This window comes from Tetrao urogallus, assembly GCF_951394365.1.
Source record: "Tetrao urogallus genome assembly, chromosome: 19".
Classification (NCBI taxonomy): domain Eukaryota; kingdom Metazoa; phylum Chordata; class Aves; order Galliformes; family Phasianidae; genus Tetrao; species Tetrao urogallus.
In genome coordinates this window covers 6,417,225-6,429,450 of record NC_136832.1, presented here as the reverse complement: position 1 = coordinate 6,429,450, position 12,226 = coordinate 6,417,225, and the positions used below count along the sequence as shown (strand labels likewise).

Here is a 12,226-nt window from a genome sequence, read left to right as displayed (position 1 = left end):
TTGTGTCTGTGAGCAGCAGGTCTGTTTGTTGGCCTCAGTCACCCATGAAAAGTTCTCTCCATCTTTCTGGAATGAGTGAATGTTGCTTTGGCTGCTGGCAGACTTGGAGTTCAGGATTATCATGCACTTATCTCTTTATCTACCGCCTTATCTGCCTACAGCAGATATGCTGTAATAGTTCCCTGAATGATGAAGACTTTCTTTGCTAACAAGTTAAAAGATGGCTCCGGGGGGAGCAGGCCCTTTAATGAAGGTGTTCACTATTTAATTTCTTGTTGGATGTCTTTCAGAAACCAGCCTTTTGAAACAAATACGTGACACGCACTTGTTCGTGAACTGTAAAGCAGTGATATAACTCTTTTACTGGCCAAGTGAAATACTTCATCCAAAAAGCATTTATTTACTTGTATTTATATATGTAAAGTCAACTTGATATTATCTAGGGCATTATGGAGACTGGAACATATTTGTGATGAAAGAGGAAGCACAGCAAAAAGAAATGTATGTGGGTTTGTGCAGAATCCCCATAGGGCTGCAGTTTGTGAACTTAGATATGGCTGAACTGCTGCTGGGTGCATGCTGCTCCCTTACCACCTCATTTGTGTGGCTCTCCACTGAGCTTACACCCAGCTCAGTTCACTGCCCATGTCAGCATTAACTCCTAAGTGGGTCCCCAAAAGTTTATTGCAGTAGAATCCTGTTCTGTTGTAGCATGTTTGAGTGCAACATTATGCACGTAATGATTCTTTTCTTTTTCCTTCTTTCCCCTCCATCCACCAGGAGCTGGTCAAACTCACGATTGAAAAGCAGGAGCACCCCTCTCCCACAAGCCCTGTTAAACCCAGCTTGCCAGCATGTAAATCTGATAGGTGGGTCTCTTACAAACATTCTTGTGCGTGCCAGTCCAGTATAGTAGCTTGATGTGAGGTAATTTCTGGTTACTGACTGATAGTTGGATTAAAGTACTGAGTTGTTTTCCACAGCGGGCAGTGTTGTGTTCTTCGTGTAGCCTTATGCATTACAATGGCATTACTTCAAGAGAACTGTATGCAGTGACAGAGAAGATACCAAAATCTGGCAGTGAAGCATCACTTGGCTGTGACATGTCCACATATTATTCTGTGTATGCTTCTAATTTTACTTGCAGATGTGAATTCTTCCTTCTGCTGTAGGTTTCTCTTATTGCATATGATGTAAAATATATATTAATCTGTCAGCGTGCTGCATTCTGACTGCATTTTGTGATCTGCAGTCTGTCTTTTGCTTGTTACAGCCCATCAGAACTTCCCCTTACAGACCGAGAAATGGAGATCCTGAGCAAAACAACTAATATGACTCAATCAAATGAGCTACTGACGGACTCCATGGACGAAGAGGTTGCACCTCCTAAACCCCCTCTGCCTTGCATTCGTGTGGCAGAAAACAGGTAATGCTGGCCAGCCAGCTGGCAGAAGAGTGGCAGTGGCTCTTAGCATCTGTTGGTTACACGTTCTTGTCAAAATGGGTACATGAGGTCACAGGGTTAGTGATGCTTCTGAATTTCCAGTCCTCCTGAGTAATTCTTCCCAGCTCCTGGAATCTGTTTATGGCTTCATGTTCTTTCTGTCTTGTTCTGAGCACTACCCTTCATTGTCTGTGTTTTCCTTTCCTGTTGTTTTTTTTTCCCCATGAGGATGGTACAGTGCCTGAAACTTTCCTATGAGAGGCACTGCATAAATGCATTAAAGCTTTTATTTAAGGCTACATAAATACACACCATATTCTGTACAACTCTGCACAGCAGTATCCTGTGCTGTTTTAGTTGCTGTTGCTGTTTCCAAAGGAAAATGCTTTGTTAACCTCAGTTGGCAATTGTCAACCTGTTCTGCACATCCAGGTGGCTCTACATTGGTTGTCAAACTAAGAGTGAAAGGAGCTTCTACTGTGTGAAAAAACTCTTTTATTTAGTTGTACTTAGCCACCTCTGCGAGTAACCACATGAAAGTTTCTATGTTCTATTTTGGAAGGAAGAGAAAACCTCCAGTTTGCAGCTTTTTGGTGTGTGTATGGTGTTTTTCTCCTTTAGTACTGGTGTTAATAGATGGTGTGAAAATGCTTATCGTGAGCTCATTTGGAAATGCAGCATCAGGGGGACTGTGGCTGGCAGAAAAACACCACATTTCTGAGTATTTTATGAATTCTCATGGGTTATATATGTATAAAAAAATCCTGTTACGTTCCAGGAGCAGAATATGTGCGCTCTTGGGAACTTCACAAACTTGATGATCGCCAGAATTGTCAGTAGAAGAAAAACTTAAATACACAGTGGTTAAAATCTCAGTGGTTACTACCAGTGGGTGTATGATAATGTATCTGCAATTGATGAATGCCACAGCTTGGGCCCATGCAGCATGTATGCGTGGTGACTCTGACAGTCTACGTGCTCCAAGGAAAAGGGCACAGAGAATTTTCCTGTCCTGTAGGTTACTTCAGCTTTGAAACCCCTCGCAAAGCTAAAAAAGTTTGAAGAGGAGGAATGAGAAATTTCTGCGAACGGAAACCTTGTTCGGGTCAACCAAAACATTTAATTTGGACTGCCACCGCTTTTATGTAAGAATAATTGCTGTGCTAATTAGCTTCATTAAAAATAATTTTTAACACAGCAATTATTTTTGTTTCTGAAATACTGAGTCTTCTCCAAGCTTAAAAAAATACATCACTGAACAGACCTTTCCTGTGAGAGTGCTGTTAGCTCAGGATTTGTTAGGATAGACTCTTTGTTGAGTAGCTCTGGGTCAGCTTTGGATGTGAGCTTTTTGATCCTAGCAAGGCAGAGGCTATCTGAAAAACAAGCTCCTGAAGCCTCTGAAAGCCTTTTTGGTGGTGATGGAAGCATCAACACCTGTTGTGTCTTGCAGTCCTCCTCCAGCCTTGCCCCCTAAAAAACGACAGTCGGCGCCTTCCCCAACCAGAGTGGCAGTTGTGGCCCCCATGAGTCGAGCCACCAGTGGATCCAGTTTGCCTGTTGGAATCAACAGACAGGTAATGGCATAACCCCTTTGTGAAATCCAAAGGAAACGTCCTGCAGAAAAGCTCTGTGACCTGTGCAGTGCAGTTCCTGCTTGTCCCAGGCAGCCAATGGAACAATGCTGGGATGGAATTCTAGCAGCAGGAACATCAATGTAGTGAATGATGTGAATAGTTGGGTTTTTTTTTCCCTCATTTTGTTGTTGGATTTGAGTAATGAATGAAACTGCTACCAAACTCTGATGCCTTGAGGTTTTACAGAATGTGAAAAGCTGAGGGGCTGAGTGTCTCAGCGTTGCATACAGCAGGGAGTACAGTGGTTTGCTGTATTTACAAGATCCTACCAAGGTTTGCTTGCAGGCCAGGCGTCATGCAGCAGGTTGACATTAGAAGCCTATATTTTTGCATTTCCAGTTTAACATGTCAATTAACTTAAGCAATAGTTTAAGCATCTGCTCTGACTGCTGCTGGTGCTTTGGGGAAATTTGTAAATTTTCTGGTAGAACTACAGAAAACTTGTGACAGCATGTATTAGTCATGCTCTATCACTTGTGCTAATGCAGAGTTTACAAGACTGTAAATAGTTCGTTTTGCTTTACACCTTCAGGAACTTACTGACTCAGCAGTGAGAACTTGAATTGTGCACCAAAATCAAATCTTGCTCTCAGTCCCCAGAGCTCTGACTTAGGAAGCCTCTGCTGTCAGTTGGCTGACCCAGATAAAGCTGTGGTGGTTTTGCAGTTACTGGTGCAGTCTCATTTAGATTGATTTGCAGGGATGGGAATACCTGTGAGGTTCACTTGCAGCTTGATGAGCTTGAGGTAATTTCTGAAATTGAAACGTAGCCAATGGGCACCAAAAGCTGACGTCAGCTGTATCCCATTATCACCTGTTTACCCTTTGCATGCACAAAGCTAACCAAATATTTAATAAAGCCCCAATTATTTAACGAGAATTTTTGCCTTCTAGTTACCCAGTACAAATGTCAACAGCTGGTGACATCCACTGTGGATCACAGCATGCCCAGGCCTCCAGCAGGTGCATGCAGGGCTCCTTTTGGGGGCTGCTCTGCTCTGTGCCCTTTACCCAGTGGGAAGCTTTCTGGCTTCCTTGTGGGCTTGTCAACTAGGGCGGGCTAGCAGCACTCATCTGCTCCCTTCCTAGTTTTCTTACAGTAGCTGCAAGGTGTGTGTTCCTTCAGCTGTATCTTATTACTGGCAAGCTGCCGAGAATGATGGTAATTTGTTGTTTTGGTTGTTTGGGTTGGTTTTTTTTTTTGCTTCAGGATTTTGATGTTGACTGCTATGCCCAGAGAAGGTTGTCAGGTGGCAGCCACTCCTACGGGGGGGAATCTCCTCGCCTCTCACCGTGCAGCAGCATTGGCAAACTCAGCAAGTCCGATGAGCAGCTCTCTTCTCTGGACCGTGACAGTGGTCAGTGCTCCCGCAACACAAGCTGTGAAACATTAGGTGAGCTGGGCCGGGCCAGGACTGCTGCAGGAGCCCTCATCACCCTCGTTTGGGAGCTGTCATAGCTGTGGTGTAGAAGTAAATGGATTGTGCTTGCAACTGTTGTCTTGTAGTTACTGAAGGCAGTTCGATGCGAAATGATATCCTGTCAGATAGGAAAAAGCCCAGGGGAATATGTTTCCCTAGCTAGAGATGATTGTGTTCAAACTCAATTCAGCTCTCGAGTGGAATGTTTTGTTGGTTTCAGGCTTTTCTGCAGACATCAGTAGGAAACAGCAGGACTGTTAGGCTTAGGTGATGCTTCCAGGTACTAGAAAATAAAAATCTAAATGTGAAATATTGCAGTTAAATACCCATTGAATTTTTATTTGTTTGCTAGTATAAAGGTATGAGTTTTAAGCATGGATTTTACAGAAAGTAGAGCAAGATAGTCCCTGCTGCAAGGAAGTGCCACTCTGATTACATGAACTGATTAGTTAACTGGGAGAACGAGATGGGCAGAACTGAGAAGGGCTGAACAGTAAAAGAGAGAAACTAATGGCTGACTCTTCTTTTCTCTCTTTTTAACCAGATCAATCAGATCACTATGACCCGGACTATGAATTCTTGCAGCAGGACCTCTCGAATGCTGATCAGATACCTCAACAGGTGCCAGGTATCCTCAGCCCCTTGCCAGAGTCCCTGGGTGAGTCTGGCTCCCCTTTCCATGGACACGCTTTCCAGCTCCCACAGGGCAGCTCTTCTCCACTGGAATTCTGCAGCCTCTCAGGAGCTGTGCAGCCAACAGAGACCCCTCCAGCTTTACCAGAAAAGAAGAGGAGAAGCGCAGCCTCTCAGACTTCAGACTCAGGCTGCAGGGTCTCATATGAGAGACATCCTTCCCAATATGATAACATCTCAGAGGATGATATGCAGAACGCAGGGTCTCTCTCATCAGTACCCTGCACGCCATTTGCTCCTATTTTGCCCTTCCAACAAGGAAACTCTTCAGCACCAGTTGAGTTCATTGCTGATTTTGCTGCTCCAGATTCTAACAGTGACCCAGAGAAGCCACCACCTCTGCCGGAGAAGAAAAACAAACACAGTAAGCAAGATCTTATGTTTGGGGTTTACTTTTAGCTTTCTCTTTTCTTCCGTTTGCCATGCTTCTGATGACCACTAAGTTATGGTGACCCCAAGGTAATGCCTTTGAGCTAAGTATTGAAATTGCTCATGGTCGGTATCAGACGTGAAAGGAAAGTGCCAGTCCTTTGGTGGACAGGGAGCCTGGAATGGTGCAGGCCCTGGGGAGGTGGCAGCATTCAGCATCTTCATTACTGTAGTGAGAACATTTCATTTTTGTTTGCACAGGTGTGAAGCTTTGAGCCACACTTCCAAGTTTTACTGGATCGTTTTCCCTTTTTGTGTCCTTTCTGTCTCCCCCATGTTTATGAATGTTTGCCTAGAAGAAGAAAATGGGGTACTCTCCAAGAGCTCAGAGAAAAGGCTACTTTTCTGTCCAAAATTGAGGGTTGCCAGTGCAGTTATTTGACAATAGGAACATAGTCCCTTGCGTAGCTGTGCAGGGCAGCACTATTAACCTTGTGTCCAATACTGTTTTGCTACAGGATCTCATTTCCTGAGTGCCTGAGAATTTCCCACATCATTAAGATGACCAGCCTCTAAATGCATAAACTCTACATCCCCAGTCAGACTCCTGGCTCTCGTGACCTTATTTTGATTTCCTTAATGTTCATGGCTGAAATATGTGAAACCTCTTGCAAGAGGAGCAGACATACTGATCTATCAAGGAAAGCTGTGGACTACACAGTGGGATGTGTTACTTTACTGGTCGCTGGCTAGCTTTGCAGTTGCATGGGGAAGTAGTGTATAAAAGGTCTGGGTGAGCAGCGTTAAGCTGTATGGCTTGCAGCTCAAGTGAAGAGCTGATTTGAAGGTTATGAGTTGACCTTCTGACTCATTGCCACAATTAATAGAGCTTTCACTGGGAAAAGGTGTGAGATTGGTGTCTTGTGCAGGGGGATCTGTGCTCTGTCCATGCCTGTGTAGTTTTCTATGCTAGACACTTTTTTTTTCTAAAGTGCATTGACAGAAATCATCTCCTCTATGCCTCAGTGATGCCTCCAAGTCTGTAACCCTCCAGGATTTTAATCAGATTGCCTGAAAGTGAAGGTCAGGTTATAGTAGTCTCATTCAGCATTCCCATACACTGAAAATCACTTGTCCCTCTCTGGTAAGCGAACATAAAAGCATACTGAAAGCAACCAAAAAGATGCTCAGATGCTGATTTGCAGATGGCAGAGTGGAAATAAATGCTGGCATCTGCATTGGTTTGGTTTTTATGGCTCCTGCTGTTCAAAATACTGGGATTCAGTGTAAATTGCAAGGGAATGAGATACAGCAAGGAGTTTCTGTAGGGTCAGGATCCTGTGAGCTCTGCATCTGAATGATGAGGACTGGATACAGGTGATGTTAAGCCCTGCAGTCTGGAGTGGGTGTGAGGAAATGAACTTGTGTACTTGCAAACAGCTTTAGTGGGAGTGGTGCTGGGATAGGCCCTGGGTAGGAGACAGTGTGATGGTTGAAGGAGAGACCTAGGATATTTACTTCTCTCTTTAAACCCCATCTCTTTGTTTTCTCTTGCTATATGAGATGTCAAGCCATTACTTAAAAAGTTTTAGATGCCAGCTTCTCTTTTGTTGTCCATGCACACTTCTAACCCAAGTGGCAAAGCCTTGTAGTGAGTTAGAATAGAGTTAACTGTCATCTGGCCCTATCAGAAGATGTCAGAGGATTGATCAGATTGCACTGTTAGGAATGGGAGAATGTGTTACCTGATGTGTTGACGGCTCCACGGGTTTGATTAAACATCCTTGCTGCAAAGCCTGCAGTACTTGGGCTCATACCTGGCTGCTGCAAATTTGTAATGGCTTTTTTCTGACACTAAGAACTTGTTTCATATGCTTTACTCCACAGTGTATCGCACCAGAGATCTGTGGTTGTTAGTTTTCCTTTTGTTTTCGACACAAAAAGGGCAGTGAAACACTGTGGTAGTGCCCAGGATTTTTTGGCCCAGGGACTGACACGTGTAGACCCTCATGTGTAACCATGTAGATGAGGCAGAGCCACAGCCCCAGCACGCTTCTGAGACCCTGAAGAGATGCATGAATGTATTAGAAAGATCCAGAGCTGTTGCAGAGATGGCTTGGTTGTAGTGCCTTTTTTGTGGGTCATCTTTTGGTAGCTGTCAGGAAATGTTGCAGCTGATACTTTGGTCTTTCATAAATAATATGTAGTGAATCCTCCTTGAGTTAACCGTGTGTTTTGCTCTGATCTGTGCTCAGAGGGACCTCCAAGAGTTGACGTCTCTATAATTTAAACAGGGGAGTGATAAACCTTTTAAATGGGCGTGAGTTACTGTTGTTCTACTGTGCTAAGGGCAAATTACTCCAGACATCTGCTTGAGCACGAGCATCGTACTCCTGCTGTACAAGACATGGGCAGGGATCAGCTTCTGCCATGAAGAGCCTGAAGTCAGAAATAGCAAGATCCTGCCCCCAACCAGCTTGCAGACCGTGGTGAAGCACTTACTTACGTTTCCTTCCCTGTCAGTGGGAACAAAATGCAGCCTGGTGCCCTGTAAGCAGCCAGTATTCAACTGCAGGAACCACGCTGAGGGCAGTCGGGGCTTAGCCAGCGTATAATGGGAGCTCTTTGAAAAACAGCTCTCCTCCCAGAGGTGACAGCAAAGACTGGCTTGTTCGACCTTGACTTCTCCAGTGAGTTGACGTGTGGTGCAGCTTGAGAATTTCCATTACTTTGGCTCTTGTCTGTGCACATGAATCCAGTGCTGTTGTGTGGGGCTGGCTGTAACGCAGGCAGCACCAGGAGTTTGGCTCAGACCTGCGATGGCTTTTCTTCATCAGAGACTACTGTGCCTTACTGGTGTTGCAGATATACCTTGTTGATAACGTTCCAAGAATCCCTCGCAGACCCCAGGAATCGCTGGTCTGAGGCTGCAGGGCTCCCACAGCACTGCTGGCCGACTCCTGCTGCAGCATGAGCAGCACCTGCGATTTTCATCACGTGAGCAGATTGCAGGGAAGGTGTTCCTTGCCGCAGACAGAGATTTTTTTATTTATTTTTTATTCTTTTCACTCCCTCCTTTCAAGTACTTTCTGCCTTGGTTTAGAGCTGACCTAAGCTGCACATGGTGCCGTGGTGGGAGAGGTTCTGTCTCACTCCTCCCTTCTCTCCCGAGGTGCTGTTTAGACACTGTCACCCCACCCCAGCTGCTCACGGTGGAGGCTGCAGCCCCCATCCCTCCCTCTTTGCAGAATTGCTGCAGGGCATGCGGCCTGATCTGAGCTGGTGATGTAATTTCCCATCTGCTTTTTAAATTTCTGCCTCATCTGAAACCACAGCAGCGAGTGGGGGGGGAGAGGAGAGCCTTCGCAAACAGCCATCTCAGGAGTGGTCCTGCTGCCTTCCTCTCCTGCTGAAGATTGGCAACATTTTATTGGTGCCTATTTAATTTGTGCTCTGCAATCTCTGCTGCTGAGCCAGGTTGGTATTTCACCATCCCAGCTGGTTTTTGCTTCACCTAAAAACAGGTGAAGACAGAGTAGAGGCAGAGACACACTCGGCAGCCCTGGACTAGTTGTAACAAGCGAGGCACAGGAGCTGCCATGCAGCGGGATGCATTAGCCTCATAAAGTGCAGAGATAAAAGAGCTCTTCATTATTCCCTTCCAGATTGAGTTAAGGCTCTCAACAGCATTCAGGCTCACTACCTTGAGTTGCAGTAATTCAGTTTTACACAGACATCTGATGTGCTGTGCTTTTCACCAACACTTCCTGAGTCTGTAGTGGCAAACAAACTTCTGAACCCAGCAACTCCCAGCTATTGATCCTGAGATGTCTTCGGATCTGAGCAGTAAGTGCAGCACAGATTTTGTAGATAACTGTGCATGAAGGCTTGGTCTGTATCTAGCAGTGTCAGCTGTGTTATAGCAGCACTGCCAAGCCAGAATTCTTGGCTTTTGTCCTAATAAGTTGATGAGCTCTAAAAATGTGATCTTTTCCCTCGAGCTCTTGTCCTCCATGCTTCTCCAAGGACCTGTATCCTTAGTTCACTTTTGCCACTAGGGAAATACATTTCCTAAGATGTGTGCAGAACTTATCCTGCAAAGCAGCTGTGTGATACTAAGACATTTTTCAGGGCACAAGTATTAATGGGAATACTGGAGTCAACTGCAGATGCTTTAGTGTTTTAGTAATTCTGTATTATCTGCACCAATACACCTTCAGAAAAGAAAGGAGAATACTGGCAAAGCATGCATCTTTTCACTGCTAGGTCTTAGAATTCATGTGAAGCTGTGTGAAAGTGGAATAAGCTTGGACTTGGCTTATATGTAAGTGCTCATACAAGCAAGAGAGCAGACGTGAGCACACACTGAGATGTGTGCGTGCAGTTGGAGTTCTGTCTTCAAAAAGGAAGGGGTTGAGCACCAGGGATGGTGCCTGACATCTCTGTGTGGTGCTGGGGAGCCAGGGGGAGACTGGGGGAGGAAAAGGAGCTGGGCTGGTGTAGCTGAAGGTCAGGAGTGCAGCAGCTTTGGCAGAGCTCTGCAGTGCTGTGGGACATGGGCAGCTTGTCCTCTGGCAGCATGGTGTGGGGTCATGGGATGGGGACAGCAGGTGTTACCGCTCGGGATCGAAATGTACCAGCTGGGGTTTCCTGAGCTTTTTTCCTTTTTTTATTTGGTTTTCTGGAGGAGGGATGTCATTGGGTGGGAAGGGGCAGCTGCTTTAGCTCCGTTTCTAAGCAAAGTTTAAAGCACTAAAGGAAATGTGTAAAAAGGTGCACATGGCAGGTGCAGAGCGGGTCCTTCCTGCCGGCACGCTGCACGGCTGCATCCTGTTTGCAGTAGGCTGGCCTGCGTGGCAGGTGAACAGAGGGTTTTGCCTTGGAGCTAGTGTGGGAACCAGCTTCACAATGCCCAGATACTGCGCTGTGATGGCTGTATTTACAGCTCTCACTGAAATCATCCATTCATGTCGGCTGTGCAACTGAAATGCTAGCAGGAGCTGAATAATTGCTGCCTAATGACCAGAGTTACAAAGCCTGACAACTGCGTGCTTATCAGGAGGAGGGGATGGATGATCAGAGTAATTTGTATGTGACAGAGTATTTGCAAGTCCCTGGTTAGTTCTATTTATGACATTGAATTACAATTATTGTTCCAGTTCTCAGATCCATAGATGAAAGTTATGTATTTTTCATCTAAATACATTTCTGTCCCTTAATAATTCTGGGGTTTTGTAGTAATCTTTCCATGATGCTGGATCTCCTTCTCCTTCCACACTAAAATGTTAAGCTAATCTTTTGTCAGATCTTCGTAGACAGACCTTTTCAAAGATTTTTGGAGAATATTGTACAGATGCTAAGGTCCATGAAATAAGGCTTCATCCCATTTAATAGTTTTATCAAACCGAATCTCAGAAATGCTTTTGAACCAGCTGCATTCATTTGCAAATTTAAAGATGCTAAGATGCCTTGGAAAGGGAGAGAGCTGAGGATGTTGGAATTGAGCTGAGGAAGAAAGTGGTCAATGACTTTTCTAAGAGATCAGTCTGTTGTGCCAGCAGTGGCATAGAAATAGCGGAGAGAGGTGTGCCCAGTGCTGCAGGTAGGTGTTCTCCAATGAATTTCACCAGCTTGCTAGGATGGAGAAAGCACAATCTCTAGAGTGAGAGAGCTTGCAGTTTGCCTATAGATGGGACACTTATTATAGGCACAGGAGTTACTTGCTGTTGAGGTTGCATTGTTGTGCAAGACGATTTGTACCTCCTACAAAGCAGACTGGTCATTCTTTCTTTTGGTGAGTGTGAGCATTAGCTGCTGGGCAGTGTTCTCTGGATTGCCATGGGCTACATGAGGGAGGGGGCTTGGACCAAGAATAGATGAATCATACTCCTTGGTCACTCTTAGGAGACCTCACTGGGTTAAGTAAATCTGTTGCCAAACGTGTTTGTGCACTGTGACGGCTTCTATTGTGCACTGGCTTGCAGAACAAGACATTCACAAATTCATTTCTGTGAGGTGAACAGCAGCTTGCTGTGTGAGTTACTGCAGATACCTTGCTGCTCCTGGATGAGAGCAGCTGAGAGCAGCATGGTCTTACTCCTCTTTTATTTTGAGGGCAGGCGCTCTGCCTGCTCGTGGCAGGATAGCTGCAGCACACGGGCCAGGAGCACTGACTGTGACTTTTTGTGTTGCAGTGATGGCGTACATGCAGTTTGTAGAGGACTACTCAGAGCCACAGCCATCCATGTTCTACCAGACCCCACAGAACGAGCACATCTACCAGCAGAAGAACAAGCACCTCATGGAGGTCTATGGCTTCAACGACTCCTTTATCAGCTTAGACCCTTCTCAAGATCTGGCACCCCCTCCTGCTCTCCCTCCGAAGCAGCGGCAGCTGGTGAGTGACACCACAGTGCCCTTCCCAGCCCCTCCTGGAGCAGCTCTATGTTTGCTGCTCCTGTTTCTGACAGGCTGTGGTTGTGGGAGGGGGTCTCACTGATGTTGTTCACGTTGTATTCCTTGCCATCTCGGTAAAGTGGTTTTAGGCGTTTTTCATCGTCTACTTTGAGTTCTTCTGTTCTTTTCTAACCCTATGTTCAGACTCTTCCCCTGAAAATGAGATTTCATCTTCCACATGGCATAGCTGAATCTGTGCCAGACTA

General features: G+C 45.5%; 1 protein-coding gene across 1 annotated transcript in view; it reads left to right on the top strand.

The window, feature by feature from the left end:
• Window positions 1-12,226, top strand: part of RAPGEF1 (Rap guanine nucleotide exchange factor 1) — a gene marked incomplete at both ends in the record, with an annotated part of 74,595 nt that overhangs the window by 38,017 nt on the left and 24,352 nt on the right. The window contains 6 exon segments of the mRNA XM_079544701.1: window positions 781-869; window positions 1,274-1,426; window positions 2,898-3,021; window positions 4,292-4,475; window positions 5,047-5,559; window positions 11,759-11,961. Coding sequence (XP_079400827.1) covers window positions 781-869; window positions 1,274-1,426; window positions 2,898-3,021; window positions 4,292-4,475; window positions 5,047-5,559; window positions 11,759-11,961 — 1,266 coding nt within the window.